We start from the raw sequence: 19,278 nt of genomic DNA, 5'->3' as shown, positions 1-19,278 counted from the left end.
TAGAAACCCATAAGCTGTATATATTAATAGCTCCACCATTGCTCTCTATTGCCAAAATTGGCCACCTTGATGACGAGAGAATCGGTTGCCAAACTACTAAAATCATCACCACCTCAATGATGAGAGAATCAAACTGCCTCCGCCACTACCAAACTTGTCACTGCAGAATGTTCACAAGTCACAACAATCACACCTACGTGAATGGGTGAGTTCATGAAAATGTCCCTCAAAATGGAAAGCTCACTTTAAAATATCTTTCCCCCTAAATGAAGGGTTTTTCAATCAAGTTGCTACTTATTTTAATTTAAATAAATAAATAAACTTTATAAATACATGCTTCATTGAATGATTGAATTTGCATTTGCATTTGCATTTAAATATAAAATTACAAGGCCTTAGTCCTATATACAATTTAAGAAAACACATGGCTTTAGGTCCTAGTTACATCTTAATAAATGTAAAAATTATTATATGATAAAGCACTAGTCTACAACTTTTGATATAAGTTCGAAAAGTTATAAAGTAAGAAAGTGTTAGTCACCCACTTTACCTACAAAACTGGTCTTCAAGTATGGATGGAAATTGAAATTTGAATCTAGGGTATGAATATTTGAACATGTGAATTTATTTGAATTTGAAAATCAAAAAAAGAACATGTTTGGACAAAGCTTTATTAAGAACAAATAGACAACAAGACAATTGAAGAATGAAATTTATATCATCTGAAAAGGGCATGCTCCAACAATTAATTTGTAGAGGTAGGTTAACAAGGCCAACCCTTCAAGCCTTAATAGCTTTACTTAGTAATTTAAAGAAATAAAGTTGGCTAAGACAGTAGTTTAAGTAGAAAATAACAAAAAGAAAGATAAAGATTCTTATTCAAAATTTTCCTTGGGCTAGCCAAGGATCAACAGTTATTTGGGATACACACTTATCAGTTTTACAGTGATTACTTTCTCTCTCTATTGCTTTTATTTCCCTCTCCCTACTTTTTCCGATCCCCTTTCTTGGAGGAGTTTCCTTCCTTTATGTAGCTGCTTGGATTGCATCACAACCCTCCACTTGGACCAATGTTGATTCTTACTTGGATACTTGTCTTATCATTGCCTTGCTGGGGATGGTAGTGTAGGCTGCAAGTTGTAAAGGCACTGTTCAAGGGTCATTCTGCCATTAATGCGGTAGACTGAGTTGATACAGTGCATTTAATGCAGAGGTGAGAGGTGATAGGTGATAGGTGCTTTACTGGAAGCTTCCTCCTTTCCTTGCTTGCACATTTCTACTTCCTTCTTCGGCCTTCAGCCCTATGGCTTGGTGGTCTGTCCCCAGTTTCCTAAGGAGCATTTGCCCCTTAAGCTCCTCTAGTGAGTCACTTTCGTCAGTTTATTTGACTATGTTAGCCTGACTAGGCTAGGCCTAATATGATGAATGGTTAGGCCCCATTGTCCCTCGGGCGGGTTCTGCCTAATAATCCTCTTTCTTTGGGCTTCCCCCTCCCACATCATCAATCCTATCATATTTGATTCTAATTATCATACAACCAATGCAACCAAACATGCTAAACACAAAACAAGAGTAACAACATACAAATAATAAAAGAACAAGCATATTACATGCATATAATAATTAACTACGTACGAGAGGGGTGGAATTCTTTTAGAGGCTTCGATGAGTGAGGCAACAAGGTGCTGAGTGACGTTAATTAGCTAGGAAGATGATCACGTGTGCTTAGATTTGTTGCTTCTTCTATAACTCTAAAGGAATTATTATAGGATCTTAAAGAAAAAATAATAATAATAAAAATAAAAATAAAAATTAATCACTCACACTCAATCTAGAAAGATCAAAATATGACAAACATTTATGACTTTTTATAGGACGTTAAGGGACGAGGTACCTTGAACGGTGAGTGCCTCCCTCAATTTATAGAAGGGGCACAAGAGTAAATCTGGTGCCAAACCCTAGCCCACAACTTTCACATGTTGCAAGCCACCTCATCACCTTGGGCCCACCAACATAGCACAACACTTAAACCTTTGGTTATTTCAAATTTTCAATTATAAATACCACTGTCACGCCCCGAACCCAAGTAGAGTTAGACACGTGACAATAGCCACACACTTATTAAGTTTACACCCTATAAGTGTGTAAGGCCCCCTTAACAATCAAAGAATCATCTTCAAGAAAATTTCATTAATAAATTAAAAATATCCTCAATAAAGAAATTCTCAAAAGATCTCCAAATAATAATATTTCAACATCTATTAAAAATAACTAAATCCTTTAAATCAAAGGACTACACAAATAGTAATTTTAAACATAGAAGTTCAAATCTTATTCCATTAATTTCTTAAACTTCACTCATGCGCACATCCCAGCGGAAGCCCAAACATATGCTACTCTTCTTGATCAAAATCTGAAAGGAGAAAGAGGGGGAGGTGAGTTGACAACTTAATAAGTAACCAAAATTCTAATAAGTTCTATCAAGTAATAAATCTGTAAAGTAATAAGATGTAATATGAGTTTTCAAAAGTCATACTATAATATGGCTTTCCAAGAATAGCTAAGAAGTTTCATAGTCTTAAAATAATAAGTTGCAAATAGATCACGTACTTTAACCTTACAAATATATATAATAGATGGTTTAGAAATTAGTCAATTTTCCATATATCAGAAGCTATAACTTACAATAGGTTCCAAAAATACATAAGCAGTTTAAGTGACTCAAAATAGTTAAATACTCAAATATTTCCAAAATCACATATGTAGTTTTAAGTAATCAAGTGGTTCAAATACTCAAATGCAATTTATATTCTTAGAAATCTTATGACTACGGTCACGCTATATCCCCGTGACTAGGCATCAGAGTACCAATGAATAACCCCCACTGGCTGGGTATCAGAGTACCAATGAATAATCCCCATTGGTTTGGGTATCAGAGTACCAATGAATAACCCCCATTGGTTTGGGTATCAGAATACCAATGAATAACCCTCATTGGCTAGGTATCAGAATACCAACGAATAACCCCCATTGGTTTGGGTATCAGAGTACCAATGAATAACCCCCATTGGCTGGGTATCAGAGTACTAATAAATAACCCCCATTGGTTTGGGTATCAAAATCAATTCATAGTCAAATTGTCCATAATCATATGTATAAAATCATAGTTTCTAACAAAATATATCTTATTCAAATACGTATATATAATCATATATTCAATAATCAAATATATTTGTGATATTTCTATATTCTTATTTTAAATCAATATAGCTAACAAATATCAATTAAATAAAATACATCATATATTCAGTAATCAGATAAATTTGTGATAATTCTTTACTTGAAATCAGTAATACAATAGAAATAAAATTGTAATAATTGTAAACAAATTTCAGGAGTTAAAATACATAAAATATAACCAATTAGGATAAGGTTACTTACCTCAGCTAGCTCAACGCAAAGAACTTCTCCCTAACACTGTCTCTAAAATCCTTAGATATCACCTAACAATTTAAAGCACCATTTACCCAATAATCAAATAATAAGAATAACCTCAAGTTACTTGACCAGATGAGAAACTTCTAAAGTACCCACTAATTTCTTATTATAAATTCTCCTACAATTTCTCTATGGCTATATTCCATATTCTATCATTTGTATTGACTCCAATTAAAATTTGTTTCATGCCAAATCCCAAGCGCTGTGTAATATGAGACTTACCTCACACGATTATTTAGGCTAAAAAAATTAAAAGCATTCATTGAATACTCAGTAAAGCTGAGTACAATCTCTAACAAAATAGCCTTTGTCTCTTATCTCCATAGACTCTATAGGCTAAGGCTATTGGACTAATGGTGGTCAAACCAATAGTCCACCGTTTCACATAATTAAATATTCACAAAAAAGTATTATACACCCAAAGCAACTCCATGCCCAACAAAACACCAGAAATAACAATGTTACAGAGAGAGCCGTGCTACCAAAAACAAAAAGGATTTATCGCCCAAATCCAATCCTTCCCTGTTTACACTTAAGTTGTAAAACCCATAGAAATTTTAGATAATTCCGCTACTGGCTAGAACTACCAACATAAAATATACTCTAAATCCTAGCAAAGCTTAGATTTGACAATAAAGAGATTTATAGGCTCTTACCTCAATTGTGTAGTAAATCCTTCTCTATTTCAGTCCTTTGAGTAGTCTCCTCTCTCAAATATCTCAGCCAGTATACGCTGACATAAAAATTAGACTATATATACTAGGGTTTCAACCTTATTTTCTAAAAAACCCCTTAGTAATATTAGTTATAAAAGTTGACCCCATAAATGAAATTTACTTAAATACCCCTCCTTTTATTTATTTATATATATATATATATTTTTTTTTTCTGGGTATTACAACCACTGTAACTTTACTTTACTCATTTTCTTTTTCTTCCTCCCAAAACCCATATGTGAAAAAGCTTGAGCCCTATAACAAATTGCAATGGTTGGAGTACTGGAACTACGATGGTGCGAAAATGGAAAACTCACTCCGGAAAACACCATCCCATGCTAGAAAATAAACAACCCAACCTTGAGAAACATTACTTCTCCGTCGAAAAACTAAAACCCACTGCTCCTTGAATCCACGAAAAGCATCGTTCGTCTCAGATTTGCAATTGCTGGAGTACTGGCACGATGGCTCATAAACGGAAATCCCACGCCAAAAAACACCATCCCAAATCGGAAAATGAAAACCCATCCTTATAAAACATTAATCCATTGCCGAAAACAAAAACCCATTGCTTACTTGAGATACAACCTTTTAATAGTGATGACCTTACAAAATAAAATGAATGATAATATGTATTATAATAAATACACTCAAATTTGCAACGTAAATTTCACTAAAAATTTAAAAGTAGCTAACTAAAAAAAGGCATACCTGAGATACATTATCATGGTAAAGAAAATGGTGCATGCCAAACTTTTGACTTTATCATACTTGTTTGAAATGAAAAAGTTCCTCCTTGTAACATATTTTGTTGGCCAAAATATGGATGTATCCTAGTGATATTAGGAATTCCACTTATGTTTGGCCACACGAGTGATTGGGGAAAAAATTGACAACTCTTATCACCAATATGTTGTGATTGTGACTGTTGCATTTCAAAATCCTACATTTTATATACAATATAATTGCATTTCAGTATACTTAATTTAAACCTATTAGCAACATCCTAATAATAGAAAATAAAGAGTCTTACATTAAAGTTAAAACTCTCATGCATTTCAAGCATACCAAATCCCATAGTAGAATTTGTACTATACACATTTCCAACCTTGGCAGAATCCTACAAAAGCACAAAGTACAAAAGTTAATAATAGTAATAACAATGATTAATTATCCAAAAAATAAGTAAATAATATAATTACAACCTAACCTTCTCAAAAATTTCCCCAAGAATTGAAGTCTCAACTTGGTTAACTACATTCCCTTCGTTAATTATAGTCTTCGTTTTCGTTTTCTTTTCCTTTTCCTTTTCCTTTTTTTTTTTCTTAACAACTTGTTTAACCTTTGGCATCTTCCTTTTAAACGATGGTCACCCCTTTTGACAAACAACCACTGGATCAAGAATTTTTTTAGCTTCTTTTGATATTACAAGACCATTGTCACAGGAGGTGGAATCATTCTGAATATCTATAGAAATAGGCTTATTGCAACCACAAGCATTTCCCCCTTCCTTGAGCTCCCCTTTCATTTCACATATTTGCATCATTACATTCTTATATGCATTTTCAAAATTTGCTGCCAAATTAGCAACCTCGTAAAAGGCATTAGACATCTTTTCATAGCAACATGCTTTAGGTTTCAAAGACCAATTGTCATAACTTATTCGAATTTTAGTGTGCCTCCTTTTGACATTTTTATTCCATCTGTTTAAGATGTACTTGTCTAGTATTCGATAAATCTTCCTATGAATAAACACCAATATTTGATGCTTGCATACTATCCCCTTAAACTTAAACAACATGCATTTGCAGTTAACTTCACTGTTATCCTCATTAAAATGCACATGAAAAATTACACTCCGCTTTCCTTCTTCACGTGATACATCTTCACGTACTTCATATTCTGAAAAGTTGTCGTGTTCCCTGCATGAAGACAAACTGCAACAAATACTACTAACTATCTCATTTTGGAAATCTGTAAATTTTCTCAAAATGTAAGCACTTTGAAATTGTTTCTCCATATCATAAATAGTTATACAGGAAATGCGTGAATTGAAAGAATTAAAATCTTCAATAGTTTCATTATGCACCTTTGCTGCCAAAGCATTCTCATATTGTTCAACAAATTGTTTTAAAGTAGTTTTCTTATTAATGTATTTATCAAAGAAAGCATTCATGCCTTCACTTCGCTACATTATTGACATTCCTACCCAAAACATATCTTTCACAAAGGCAAGCACCCAATGATGCCGCTCATCATACAACCCAAATAACCATTCATTGCTTTCAAGTTGATATTTCTTAATGAATTTGCCCCAACTTTCTTCAAATTCTTCTTTTGTCAATGAATCATGAACAACATTTTTTATACAGAATTTTATTGATTTATAGTCTTTGAACCCTTTAAATTTGTCAGGCAACTTATTCATGACATGCCACAAGCATCATCGATGTCGTGCATTAGGGAAAACGAACTCTCTATCGCTTTTTTCATGGCTTTGTCTTGATCCGTAATAATTGCATTGGGAGGACATTCTGACATGCATGCAAGCCAAGATTTAAATAGCCATATAAATGAATTTGTATCTTCTCTTAAAATCAATCCACATCTTAGAAATGTTGATTGCCCATGATGGTTCACCCCAACAAATGGAGTAAAAGGCATTTCATATTTGTTAACCATATATGTAGTGTCAAATGTAATTACATCACTAAACTCTTTGAATGCTGCCCTACTCCTTGCATCAGTCCGAAATACATTCTTTAACCGACCATCGTTATCAAAATCTATTGTGTAAAAGAATTCAGAATTGTCAGCTTGCATTTTTAAAAAGTAATGGTGCATTGCACTAGCATCTCCTTCCCTAAGATGTGAACGTTTGACTTTTTCCATGTGATTTCTACAATCCTTTTCTAGAAAAGACAAATTCTCATGTACCCCTGTTGCAACCGCAAATGAATTAAAACTCTTGTTCATTCTAATACCAGCTTTGTCATTTAATTCAAGTTTTTTTTTTTTTTTTCTTCACATGTGCTTTTATTATTCTATTGCATTTGTAAAATCTAGTCTTACTAGGACTCAATCCATGATTATGGTCAGGTACCATGGATCTAAGTATCCACTTTCCATTTGGGCATAAAACCAACCTAAGTTGAGCCTTGCAATCTGTTTTTGTTTGAGGTTTTCAATTTAACTGGATTGGTAGATCTAGTCCTTTTATTTCCAGGACGATTTAATCAAATCCTTGGCTTTCCAGCATAATTACAAGCAATGGTCACATACCTAATGCAATAGAAAAATGGAAAACCCAATTATTACAAGCAACAAATTCACAACTTCAAGATTGCATTTTTTGTTGATATTTCAATTTAGATTTCATTGAAACAGAACAGAGTACAAGGGGAGTATATAAAGCAGTGGAGGACCCTAAAACAAGGAACCTCCGAGCAATAATTTAGTTGAGAACACAACAAACAATTGACAGAGTAAACTAATAGCACAATAGTACATAGTGAACTAATAGAAATGCACAATAATTTTTACTGAATGAGAGCAATAATACAGGAGAAAACAAAGAATCAACGACTAACAAAGAAATCTAGAGAAAATACTAGGAAAAGTGGAATGAAAAATCACCTCCTTGGATGGCAAATGGTGATCAGTTCTGAGATTTGGAAGAGAACTTTTTTTTTTTTTTTCCACAATAGATGGAGTTGATATGAATGATGGTTTTCGCGGGTTTGGAGAGCAGTGGGTTTTGGTTTTTCGATGGAGAGGTAATGTCTTTCAAGGTTGGGTTTTTATTTTTTGGTATGGGATGGTGTTTTCTAGAGTGAGTTTTTCATTTTCGCACCGTAGTTCTAGTACTCCAGCAGTTGCAATTTGTTTTGGCGCTCAAGCTTTTTCACATATGGGTTTTGGGAGGGAGAAGAAGACTAAATGACTAATGTTTACTATGGGATTTGTAAAGCTTTAAGTGTTGTGTTATGTTGGTAGGCCCAAGGTGATGAGGTGGCTTGCCACATGTGAAAGTTGTGGACAAAGTTGTGGGCTAGGGTGTGGCACTAGATTTACTTGGGGGCACAAGGCTCTAGAACCCCTGGAGCAGTTTTCTCACATAGATAGAAGAATTTGATTCAAAATTGAAAAGACATGGCAGGAGCTATTAAGAGAAAACTGGAAAAATCTCAAAAAATCTAATTATGGTGGTTAGACCTAGTTCTAGCTCAAATTCTTTTGAAGTATGAAATCTTTAACCACAAGTTTGAGTTGTAAATGACCTGATTTGAGAGAGATCTCATGATTTTATTGTTTGATAGCCCAAAGTTGTTTATTTCAATATTAAATTCAAATTATTGTTTTATTTAACAATTATTCATTAACATTTAAACATTCAAGTCTAGCTATCAAAACTTGATTTTGTGATATCTTTTGATCGGACAATCTAATTGGGCCCATGACATATTGTTTTGATTGTTTTTTTTTTTTGAGAATCTTATTGTTTTGATTGTTAAATCCTCTAGATTGATTTGATCAAAAGTAATAAAAAAAAATCAATGGTTTAAATTACAATTTTTCCCTTGGGAAGTAAAATTACAATTTTGTGCCAAGATGAGATTAAACAAAGATCGTAAAATGGGATGTTTATAGGCATGAACAAATTTCAATCATGAATATTGTCAAAATTTGTTTTCTGAATAACATGAATCATTATTCTCAAAAAGATTAATTGAATTTATAAAATAAAAGAGTAATTGTTGTTAAATTTAATACACAATCAACTTGGTTTTTCAAAAGAATGTAAGAGGATTGGTTTAAATCATATTGAAGAACAATAATTTTTATTTATATTTTTGTTCACATTGAGTAAATGTTAGTTTTATTTTTTATACATTAATTAAGCATAATAAAAAATATATTCTTCATTTTTTAATTTTATTCACTGTGTGTGTGGATTCTCAAAAAAAAAAAAAAAAAAAAAAAAGGCATTTTATTCACTGTGTGGAGTTACTACCCCAGGTTAGGGATAAGGAAAACCTCATTGACAAACACTACTACTTCAAATCAAGCACAAGATCCGGATCCTTCAAATCAGTCCACAAATTAAACCACGTTTACGGCTAAAGATCAGACTCTATCATGGACCTGAGCACACAGAAACCACTCTTTTGAAGACCCAAAACCCTAGCTCCCTCTCTAAAAAGCAAACCCTCTTCACATTTTTGGTCACTAGCGCCGAGCTTCAGCACCAAAACCCTCGTCACCAGCCATGGTTCGTATCTCTTCACAAAACCCTTATCACCATTTTCCTCTTTTACTCGTTTTCACGTTTCTTCTGTGTTTTTCAGGGTATCGATTTGGTCGCCGGTGGTAAGAGGAAGAAGAAGATCAGGACAGCCCCCAAATCAAATGATATTTACCTCAAGCTCCTCGTCAAGGTCCTCTCTCTTTCTCTCTCTGTATCTCTATATATGTTATGTATGTTTGTGGTTGACACGTGTACGGTGGATCTGTGATCAGCTGTACCGTTTTCTGGTGCGGAGGACCGGGAGTAAATTCAATGCGGTGATACTGAAGAGGCTTTTCATGAGCAAGGTCAACAAGCCACCTCTATCTCTCTCCAAGTTGATTCGTTACATGGAGGGCAAGGTAACATTTTTATAGGTTCTGTTTGGTTGCTAAGAAAAACCGAGGAGACTCTCTCAATTGGTTTTCGATTTTGCTATATTTGAATGAGGACTGAACTGGGTTTGCGTTTTTGTGATGTAAAATTTAGTGTTGTGTTGATTGGAATTGTTTCTGCGTTTGGGATTTATATGGGTTTGGTTTGGTTTGGTTTATAGGAGGGTAAGATTGCTGTGGTTGTTGGGACTGTGACCGATGACATTAGGGTGTATGAGGTCCCAGCAGTGAAGGTTACAGCCCTGAGGTTCACAGAGACTGCAAGAGCTAGGATCGAGAAGGCCGGAGGAGAATGCTTGACATTTGATCAGCTGGCACTAAGAGCTCCTCTTGGGCAGAACACGGTATGCGGTTTGGGATTTATTGTTGTGCCATCTTAACTAGTTTTGCTGTCTGTTCTTTGTTGGTAGTTGATAATTGGATTTCATAATTTTGAAATTGGTGTGCTATTTCTCGGAAATTGAGTTATTTTTATTGTATTTACTTGCTGAAATTAGTTTTTAGTGACAAGCATTGGTTTTTTTTGTCAAAGTTCCATGATGTTGATATTTTTGTGAGATAAAAAATGCAAGTAGATTAATATGCTGTCAGCATGGATGGTTGGAATGTGGTTTATTAGAGATAAGAAAATGAAACCAGCAATCTTTGTTTTGGTTTATATAATTTATAGTGGCTGTTGGAGTTGTATCGACTTTATTTAGTGATTACTTCAGCTCATTTTTTTGAAACTGCTGTGTGATTTATGCTGTTGATTGTTGAAACTTTTGCACTAGTCTATGGGTTATAATAAGAAAAGATTTAGAAGATTCTAATTCTCAGCTATTAAGAAATGGCTTGTTTCTTGATGTTTCGTTTGAAGCAGTTAAAGCCCTTGATGCCTTAAATGCAAAGTTTTTTGTGGTTGGTTTATTGTAAAGTTGCCTAGGGGATGTCCATGGGGCACAAGCGATGTACAATGAGACTATTTAAAACTAAACAAGTAAAATGAACAGTGAGCTCTATAAAAAAAAGACCAGATTAGCAAGGGCATTATTGTAATTTTTTATTTGAACATCTTACATGCACCCTGGTGCTTCTCTAGCAGTAATGCTGCTCATTGGTGATAACCTCTGTCATTTACAGTAAGCTACCTTAAAACAAAGCATTAAACCAACTAATTTATATTGTAGTTCTAGAAATGTTTGCAGCATTTCTTATTTATTCATGTGTATATGGCTTGTCCTTGGAGATTCCCATGATGCCTATATCAATAATCCTTCAATATTGGTAAGTTCCAAAGGGAGTATTGTATCTTCATATTTCTGATTTTCGGGGATGTTTGCAGGTTCTGCTGATTCCTTAGTTGAAGAACTAAAAAGCACAAGCACTCTAAACCCGTCTTGTCTGTGTTTGACATCCTACATGCATGTCCTTAGTGTGTTGGGAGGAAAAATATTTTTATTTTTAGTTATTTTGAAAATTTTCCTTTGGATTTAGTTATGTTTTAAAGATTTTTTTAGTTATTTCTTTTGAAAACTTAAAATAAACATAAAATAAACCTAAATATATATATATATATATATTAATTAATTGATTATCGTTTCCCCACCACTGTGTCGTGTCCTAATTTTTTAAGTTTTTGTGTGGTTGTGTCTCGTATCTATGCATCTTAGCTGAAGAATCTACCTTTCACTTGTTTCACATGTAATTTCTGTAGGTCCTCCTTAAATTTTGTTGTCCATTTGTAGTTCTAGGTTTGATGTCAAATGTTTATGGTGTTTAATAACTTTGTATTGGGTTGTTTGAGAAAGGGAACTTTTGAGGAAATTTTGGACAGGAACATGAAAGATGCAGTTATTTTTTCATTTGTAACTTGAAAGATGCAATTTTCCGTAGAATAAAATTTCTTGTTCTTCTATATATATGACAGCTGGATGGTCCCTTTTGGTTTTGGTTTCTAGAATCTGTGTCGGGGCTGTATAGATCCCTATTGACTCATTTTCCCAAGCTTAGGATTGCTGGGAAAGTTTAATAATGTCAAAACTTTAAAGCTGAATTGAAACGATAATCTTATTGTATGAAATGGGGCTCTTTTTTGTTGACAATTCTAAACGTCTCTGATCTGCAGTTGAAAGGCTGAAAAATATTTGGAGTATACTTTTATTTTTGTGCTTGTTGTATGGTTTGGCTAGTTTAAGCTGAAAGAAAAAGGATTGCTGGAGGACATGATGGGTTTGTAAAAAATTTGTGAACTTGTCTTTTTGGATAAAAAGCTGGGTGGGTTCGACTGGAAGCTCATAGAACTTAATTAGTCTAATCTTAAAGAAATATAAATATATGATGGATATGCTTATCAAAAATTTTTTTATCCCATCTTATGGTTTACATTTACTGATTTCATCCTTTTCAAATCAAGGCATTTTTTCTTTTTACATTTCCTTTTTGGTTATGTGAGAGTAATGGTTTGGAAAATGATCAATGTAATATGATGCAGGTTCTCCTTAGAGGTCATAAGAAGCGTGAAGCTGTGAAGCACTTTGGTCCTGCTCCTGGTGTGCCACACAGCCACACAAAACCCTATGTACGTGCTAAAGGAAGGAAATTTGAGAGGGCTAGAGGAAAAAGGAACAGCAGGGGCTTCAGAGTTTGATTTGCTAAACACATGCGTAAACACAATTTTACTTACCAAATCTGTTCGAATGGTGTTGCAATTGTGGTTCCCTTTTTATGTCTTTTTCATCCTCTCTATGGATCAGTTATCTCTAGAGTTTTCTTTTGCCTTTCCCTTTTTTCATATGGATATCTTTTCCTTTTAGAATTAAAATCGTTTGGATTTGAAATTTTTATTGGGTACTTTTTTAATTATAGTGGTTCTAAAACATGATTCTTGAATAGTTTTAATCTCAGATTATTCTAAATTATCTTTGAGTCATGCAAGCAAACACATTTGTGGAATTAAATTACTTGAATTATCTTATTTTCAGCCAATTCTACTCTCCCTTTCTGAGTTCAAAGGGGCCCTTATAATCACAAATGATTGAGACCCGAAAATGGCGTTTCTAGATAACTAGAAATTAGTAGCTCATATTGTCCTACTTCAAATGCGTGGGTGCCTAGGCAAATCCTTGACAACAAAGTAACAACTGCAAATAACAAATCTAGACCTAGTACCGGATATGTTAAGACTTATTTGCCTTAGGCTGGGTATGCAAAAGTGGTAACTAAATTCCCAAGTTCATTACTCGCTAAATGCCTGTATTACCTAAAGATCTCAAGATTACATTTACTGATAATCAAAAACAAATGCCAGAGCTTCTGTTCCGAATTCAGCCTAAAAAACGCAAAGCTTAATGTTGGTTCTCTGTTTATGTGCCTTATATCACATGAAACATGGATCTCACCATGTGCAGAAGATGTTATAGACTCTGCAATATTACATGCTTATTTAATTTTCAAGCCAGAAGTAAACAGATACATAATTAGCACATGATGAGGCCCAAACTCTAAGAAAACTAATATCAATCAGACACATTATTAGCACGCCTAAGCAAGGTAAAGTATCAGTTGCACATAGAAACATACAAGAATTTAGCGTGCTCGCTAAATAATATGGCTAATGACAATTAGAACTTCTTGATAAATTCATGGATGAGTGCATTGACCTCCTCTGGCCTTTCTTGATTGATAAAGTGGGCTGCTCCTTCTGTTACAACTGCATCTTGCAAATTTGGCACCAATTTCTTGAAATCACCACTGTGAATATATTCCTTTACACCTGGGATGCTATACGTGAGGTCCAGGTCGCCCACAATGAACTTTACAGGCACTTTGATCTGCAGTCCAGTCCATGGTCCTGTGAGCTCCCAGGATCTACAAGAAGAGAAAATTGTCAAAGTTTTTATTGTTTCAAGCAAATAGATTCTCTCGTAGATGCTAATCTCAATATCAAAATTGTTGCCCAGAAATTGTTTTTGGTTTTGTTCAAAAGTCAATGGAGATAAAAATTCTTACTCATATGACTTATATACTACCCATATATATTGCACATAATATACTGCTTTCAAAATTAAACAAAAAAGAAGCATGAAACATACAGTAATTCAATCCTCCAGTGAAGCCTGTCTTGTTAAATATGTTAGCATAATAGTTAATATTTTCTTCTGACAACCAAGAGGGCAAGGTCTCTGGAGTTTTAAGTAGACCACTAAATCCAGTTTCTTTAGGAATGCATGGAGGACTTGGATCGTTGTTTGAAAGAAGATTCTTAAATAGTAGTGCAGTATCTATGCTAGCAAAATCCTTTTCGGCCTCTCCAGGTTCCTGTAGGAGAGAATTAAATAACTTCATGTAAGAATCAAGATGAGTTACATATAGAGAAGATTGAAAAAAAAAAAATAAAGCTCTGAGAATCATGGCAATGACTCATGATTAGTATACTTTTAATAGAATTTAAAGACAAACAAATAAAGATAATTACAAGGGAAAATACACAATTCAATTCTAATTCTGAGATAAATTACAGAGTGTCCCAATACTTTAATCCCTTAGAGAATGTCAAAATGATGAATTTATTAAACAATTAATCAAAAAGCCAAAAAAGAAAAAAAAAATTTCAATTAACCAATATTCTCAAACATTATATTAATTTTCTAGTGTGATGATTAAGATTAAATCGATATTAAACCATTCTTTTAAGAGAGTTTTGACAATTTTTATTAAGCATAGTAGATATTAAAGAAAGTCAAGACTTTTAGAACCACAAAAGTGTATTTTATACACGATTTAAAAATCTGGTACGATCAAAGAACCAATAAAGGAAGTGGTTACCGATTTTATAGTTCGAACAGTGTTGAACTGATGTCATATATAATTTAATTAATAATTTTTAAATTATAAAAATATAATGTGTTGTCAATTAGTTGTGTATATTTAACTTTGATAATGTTAATAGTTTTTTTTTTTTATAATTTTATTAATGTTGATACAATTTTTAGCACAACTTATAATTTAAATATTAAAAGTAATTGTAAGGACTCAATTTGTAACGATCCCAAACTTGTATTGGGTTCGAACGTTAAAGGTCCAAACAATAAATTTGTAGAGAGTGGGCTAAAAGACTAAGCCTTGGTGAACGGACAGCCGTTAGTCATGGTGTTTAAGATGATCGCACAGAGGTGAACTGTGCTTACCCAATAAGACTTTCTCCTCGGCACAGCCTAGGTGGCTCTGGTTCTTGGCCCTCGTGCTCCCTTTTTTTGGACTGCTTCCTCTTCCTTTTATACTAGTTTTTCCCCTCTCTCGAACGTCCACGTGTAGGTTCAGTTTTATAGGGCTGATACTTGTCCCATCAGCCAATACCCAAAGTGGTTGGGGGTGATTGTAAAAGCCGAAAAGCATGGCTCTGTCTGGCGCTGAGTACTTAATTGCAGTAAGGGCAGCCTTTCCCTGGCTCTTTTGTCGCCACACTATTCAGGGGTTCTTTCCCCATTAATGCTGTCAGGACGTTTGTTGGCGCATTCAATGCGGAGGTGATAGTTTTTCCTTGAACTACTCTTACACTGTACCCCCGTGCGTGTCTTACTGTACTCGCCCTTTCTTCTGGGAACGCTTTGGGATGCCGAGGACAAGATCGTTCTCGGCTATATTTCTAGGCCATTTGGACTTTCGTTGCATGTCCTCGGCAACGTCTCTCCTTGGCGAGGGCCTTAGGCCCTAATGTAAAGTGGGTCGGGATCACAAATTCTCTGGCCCTACAATAGCCCCTTAAAATCCTGCTATCTGGCTCCTCAGACGGAGAGGAGGGTTTTGGTGACGTCGGGCCTATGCCATGGCTTGCCAAGTCTTGGCTTTCATCAATGCCAGAGCCTCTTCGTTTGCCTGGGACACACTCCTAGTTGTGAGACATTCTTTTAGTTTACCCACGCCGCGTTTCTGCCGTTTCGGTACACGAGGTGCGCCTTTAATAAGGTCTCTTTACGAGGCGACGCAAATCCAACGGCTGAAGACTGCTTTGGGAATTGGGCGGGACTCATCTCGTTTGTAGTTTTTCTTGGAGATTTCTACAGATTAAATGCCGCCAGGCTTGCCCCCCATATAAGAAGCACGGTGGGAGGTCATTTCCTTTATTTGCAGACCCTTTAAGCTTTTTAAATCTCTAACCCTCCAATTGTGCCCAAAGTCCCCATTACCAGTGTGACTGAGCCTTAGGGAGTGACATGGTCAAGGCTAGGATGAGGGTGAAGGGACCACACCCTCTTCAGAAGCCTTGGGTATCTTCGAGACTCAAGATGGCCCGGTCAGGGCAAGGGAGACAAAAACTCAAGACATTTCTTCCCCTCGATAAGGCAAGAAAGGAGCCTTTTCTTCCTTCAGCCAAAATCCAAAGCAGGCGAAGGTTGCATCAGATTTTTGGTGCGACAGCACTGAGATTTCCCATCGTCGGTACCATCCGCTCTCACTTGATTGCTGCTAATACGATGCTTGCTCGATTGCTGTTAGAGCTGGTATGGGGATTTGGCATTCCCGCTTCTTCCTCTCTTCCATCACTGGTGCCACCCGGGTGCCTCCGCTTCTTCTTCTCTTCCATCATTGGTGCCACCCAGGTGCCTCTGCTTCTTCTTCTCTTCCATCACTAGTGCCACCCAGATTTGCTCAGTCGCTGCTAGAGCAAAATTGAAGGATCTATCGTTCCCGTGTATCCCCCTTTTTTTTTTTTTTTGTTTGTTTCTGTAGTTAGCTTCTGGTATAGGCTTGTCTAAGCCCCCTTTTTTATATGCTGTACTACTTCTTTGTCTAATAAAAGATGATTTTATCCCATTTTGCGTGCTCTTTCTTTTCTGCAATAATTATTTTGTGAATGGATGTGCTGGTGTCCTTTTCTTTTGAACAGTACTTAGGGCTGATGCTCTTATTAGTAAAGAGTTATCACTTTGAACTTATCAAAATTGACGGGCACAACAATGCCGACTTAAAATAGGTTAACCATATAAGACTAACCGGGATAACAGCTGAATGTTCTGTATTGCGTATGGGGTGATCACCCGAGGACGTATAACCTAAAACGAACTGTCCGAGGGGGTCACCGGGCACTAGGGTGCTTCGCCACGTTTCAGATGATATTTATAGCCTTAACTTGTTTTGGGCATCCGGTCTGAGGACCGAGGCACGATTGGGCTGGGTCTAAACACTTGGTTGTGTTAGTTTCCTTAGAGCTGGGGGTCTGAGGACCGCGCGGGATTTCCATTCTGTCTAGGACTTAAGCCTTTCTTGATGTAGTTAGTTTCCCGTAGGTTTGAGTCCAAGGACCATTCAAGACCTTGGTTCTGTCTAACACTTATACTTTCTAGTGACTAGTTTCCCCATAGGTTTGAGTCCGAGGACCATGCAAGACCTTGGTTCTGCCTAACACTTATATTTTTGAAGTAGCTGGTTTCCCTATAGGTTTGAGTCCGAGGACCATGCAAGACCTTGGTTCTGTCCAACACTTATATTTTCTAGTGACTAGTTTCCCCATAAGTTTGAGTTCGAGGATCATGCAAGACCTTGGTTCTGTCTAGCACTTTCTTTTTGAAGTAGTTGGTTTCCCCATAGGTTTGAGTTCGAGGACCATGCAAGACCTTGGTTCTGTCTAGCACTTTCTTTTTGAAGTAGTTGGTTTCCCTATACGTTTAGGTCCGAGGACCATGTAAGACCTTAGTTCTGTTCAACATTTTCTTTTTGAAGTAGTTGGTTTCCCCATAGGTTTGGGTCCGAGGATCATTTAAGACCTTGGTTCTGTCCAACACTTATATTTTCTAGTGACTAGTTTCCCCATAAGTTTGAGTCCGAGGACCATGCAAGACCTTGGTTCTGTCTAGCACTTATGGGAATTCAGTGAATCGGGCTACTGGGCCCGTGAGGATTAGCCCCTTGGCAAATGTGTGGGGCCTAGACTTGATGTTAGAAGCCCTTAGGATTGCTCGTGCCACTGGCACTTCGAAATGTAGCCCTGAGTGGGAGTTGGGTTAGGGCAACAACCGCGCGCTGCTGGGAATGATGGAGAGGTTTTCGCATAGCTTGCATCGCTGCCAAAATTATTTCTTTCGAGGGACCCCTGTCGACAGGGGCTTGATCCTACCATGACTAACCGCTGTTTGCGCCAACGCACAAGCCTTTCCCACAGACGGCGCCAATTGTAAGGACTCAATTTGTAACGATCCCAAATTTGTATTGGGTTCGAACGTTAAAGACCCAAACAATAAATTTGTAGAGAGTGGGCTAAAAGACTAGACCTTGGTGAACGGATAGCTGTTAGTCATGGTATTTAAGATGATCGCACAGAGGTGAACTGTGCTTACCCAAGAAGACTTTCTCCTCGGCACGGCTTGGGTGGCTCTGGTTCTTGGCCCTCGTGCCCCCTTTTTTTGGACTGCTTCCTCTTCCTTTTATACTAGCTTTTCCCCTCTCTTGAACATCCACGTGTAGGTTCAGCTTTATAGGGTTGATACTTGTCCCATCAGCCCATACCCAAAGTGGTTGGGGGTGGTTGTAAAAGCCAAAAAGTATGGCTCTGTCTGGCGCTGAGTACTTAATTGCTGTAAGGGCAGCCTTTCCCTGACTCTTTTGTCGCCACTGTTCAGGGGTCCTTTCCCCATCCACTCTTACACTGTACCCCCGTGCGTGTCTTACTGTATTCGTCCTTTCTTCTGGGAACGCTTTGGGATGCCGAGGACAGGATCGTCCTCAACTATATTTCTAGGCCACTTGGACTTTCGTTGCATGTCCTCGGCAACGTCTCTCCTCGGCGCGGGCCTTGGGCCCTAATGTAAAGTGGGCCGGGATCACAAATTCTTTAGCCCCACAATAGTTTATTGTGGGTACCAAAGGCATGCTTAGGCATGCTTGCAACGTTCTAGGCATGCAAGCAACGTCCTTGGCCGTCCTCGGCATGCTTTGCAACGTCCTCAGCATGCTTAGCAACGTCCTCGGCATGCTTGGCAACGTCCTTGGCCGACCTCGCCATGCTTTGCAACATTCTAGGCATCCTACATCGAAGAGAAATCCCCCCACTTTTTACCTTATAAGCTTTGAAGCGAAAGAGTAGTGTACCATTACTTCTGCCAAGGACGTTGCCAAGCATGCCGAGGACGTTGCTAAGCATGCTGAGGACGGCCAAGGATGTTGCTTGCATGCCTAGGACGTTGCAAGCATGCCTTAGGTGATGATCAAACGCATTGTGAAAGCTTTCTCTGGTGCCACTTTTCCTCGAGGCCACACCCACCCATGCCCAGTGGCGGGGGGTCGATGGTCTCAGTAGCCGCGTGGTGGGGGGATGCATGCATTCTTGGTTTAGCTTGGTCACGCTATCGCAACGCGGACGGTGTTAGTTTCACCCATTGCTACGCGAAGCAAGTTCCATGCGACT

The 19,278-nt window shown here is 36.8% G+C and overlaps 1 protein-coding gene across 4 annotated transcripts in view; it reads left to right on the top strand.

The window, feature by feature from the left end:
• Nucleotides 1–9,321: 9,321 nt before the first annotated feature.
• Nucleotides 9,322–19,278, top strand: part of LOC126710269 (60S ribosomal protein L18-2-like) — a 14,407-nt gene continuing 4,450 nt past the window's right edge. Inside the window, exons 1-5 of one of the 4 annotated variants that reach the window (XR_007649613.1) lie at nucleotides 9,324–9,486; nucleotides 9,563–9,652; nucleotides 9,735–9,863; nucleotides 10,058–10,240; nucleotides 12,370–12,609. Coding sequence is in view for 3 of the 4 variants with exons in the window: in XM_050410652.1 (XP_050266609.1) it covers nucleotides 9,624–9,863; nucleotides 10,058–10,240; nucleotides 12,370–12,525 (579 nt within the window). In the remaining variant the exon portion in view is untranslated. Of the gene's footprint in view, nucleotides 9,487–9,562; nucleotides 9,864–10,057; nucleotides 10,241–12,369; nucleotides 12,770–19,278 lie in introns of those variants that run through there. The other 3 variants (XM_050410653.1, XM_050410654.1, XM_050410652.1) reach the window with 3 other exon arrangements.

The sequence above is a fragment of the Quercus robur genome, chromosome 12 (assembly GCF_932294415.1).
Source record: "Quercus robur chromosome 12, dhQueRobu3.1, whole genome shotgun sequence".
Taxonomy (NCBI): domain Eukaryota; kingdom Viridiplantae; phylum Streptophyta; class Magnoliopsida; order Fagales; family Fagaceae; genus Quercus; species Quercus robur.
Note: the sequence above shows the minus strand (reverse complement) of the source record. Positions and strands in the feature narration are given on the sequence as shown.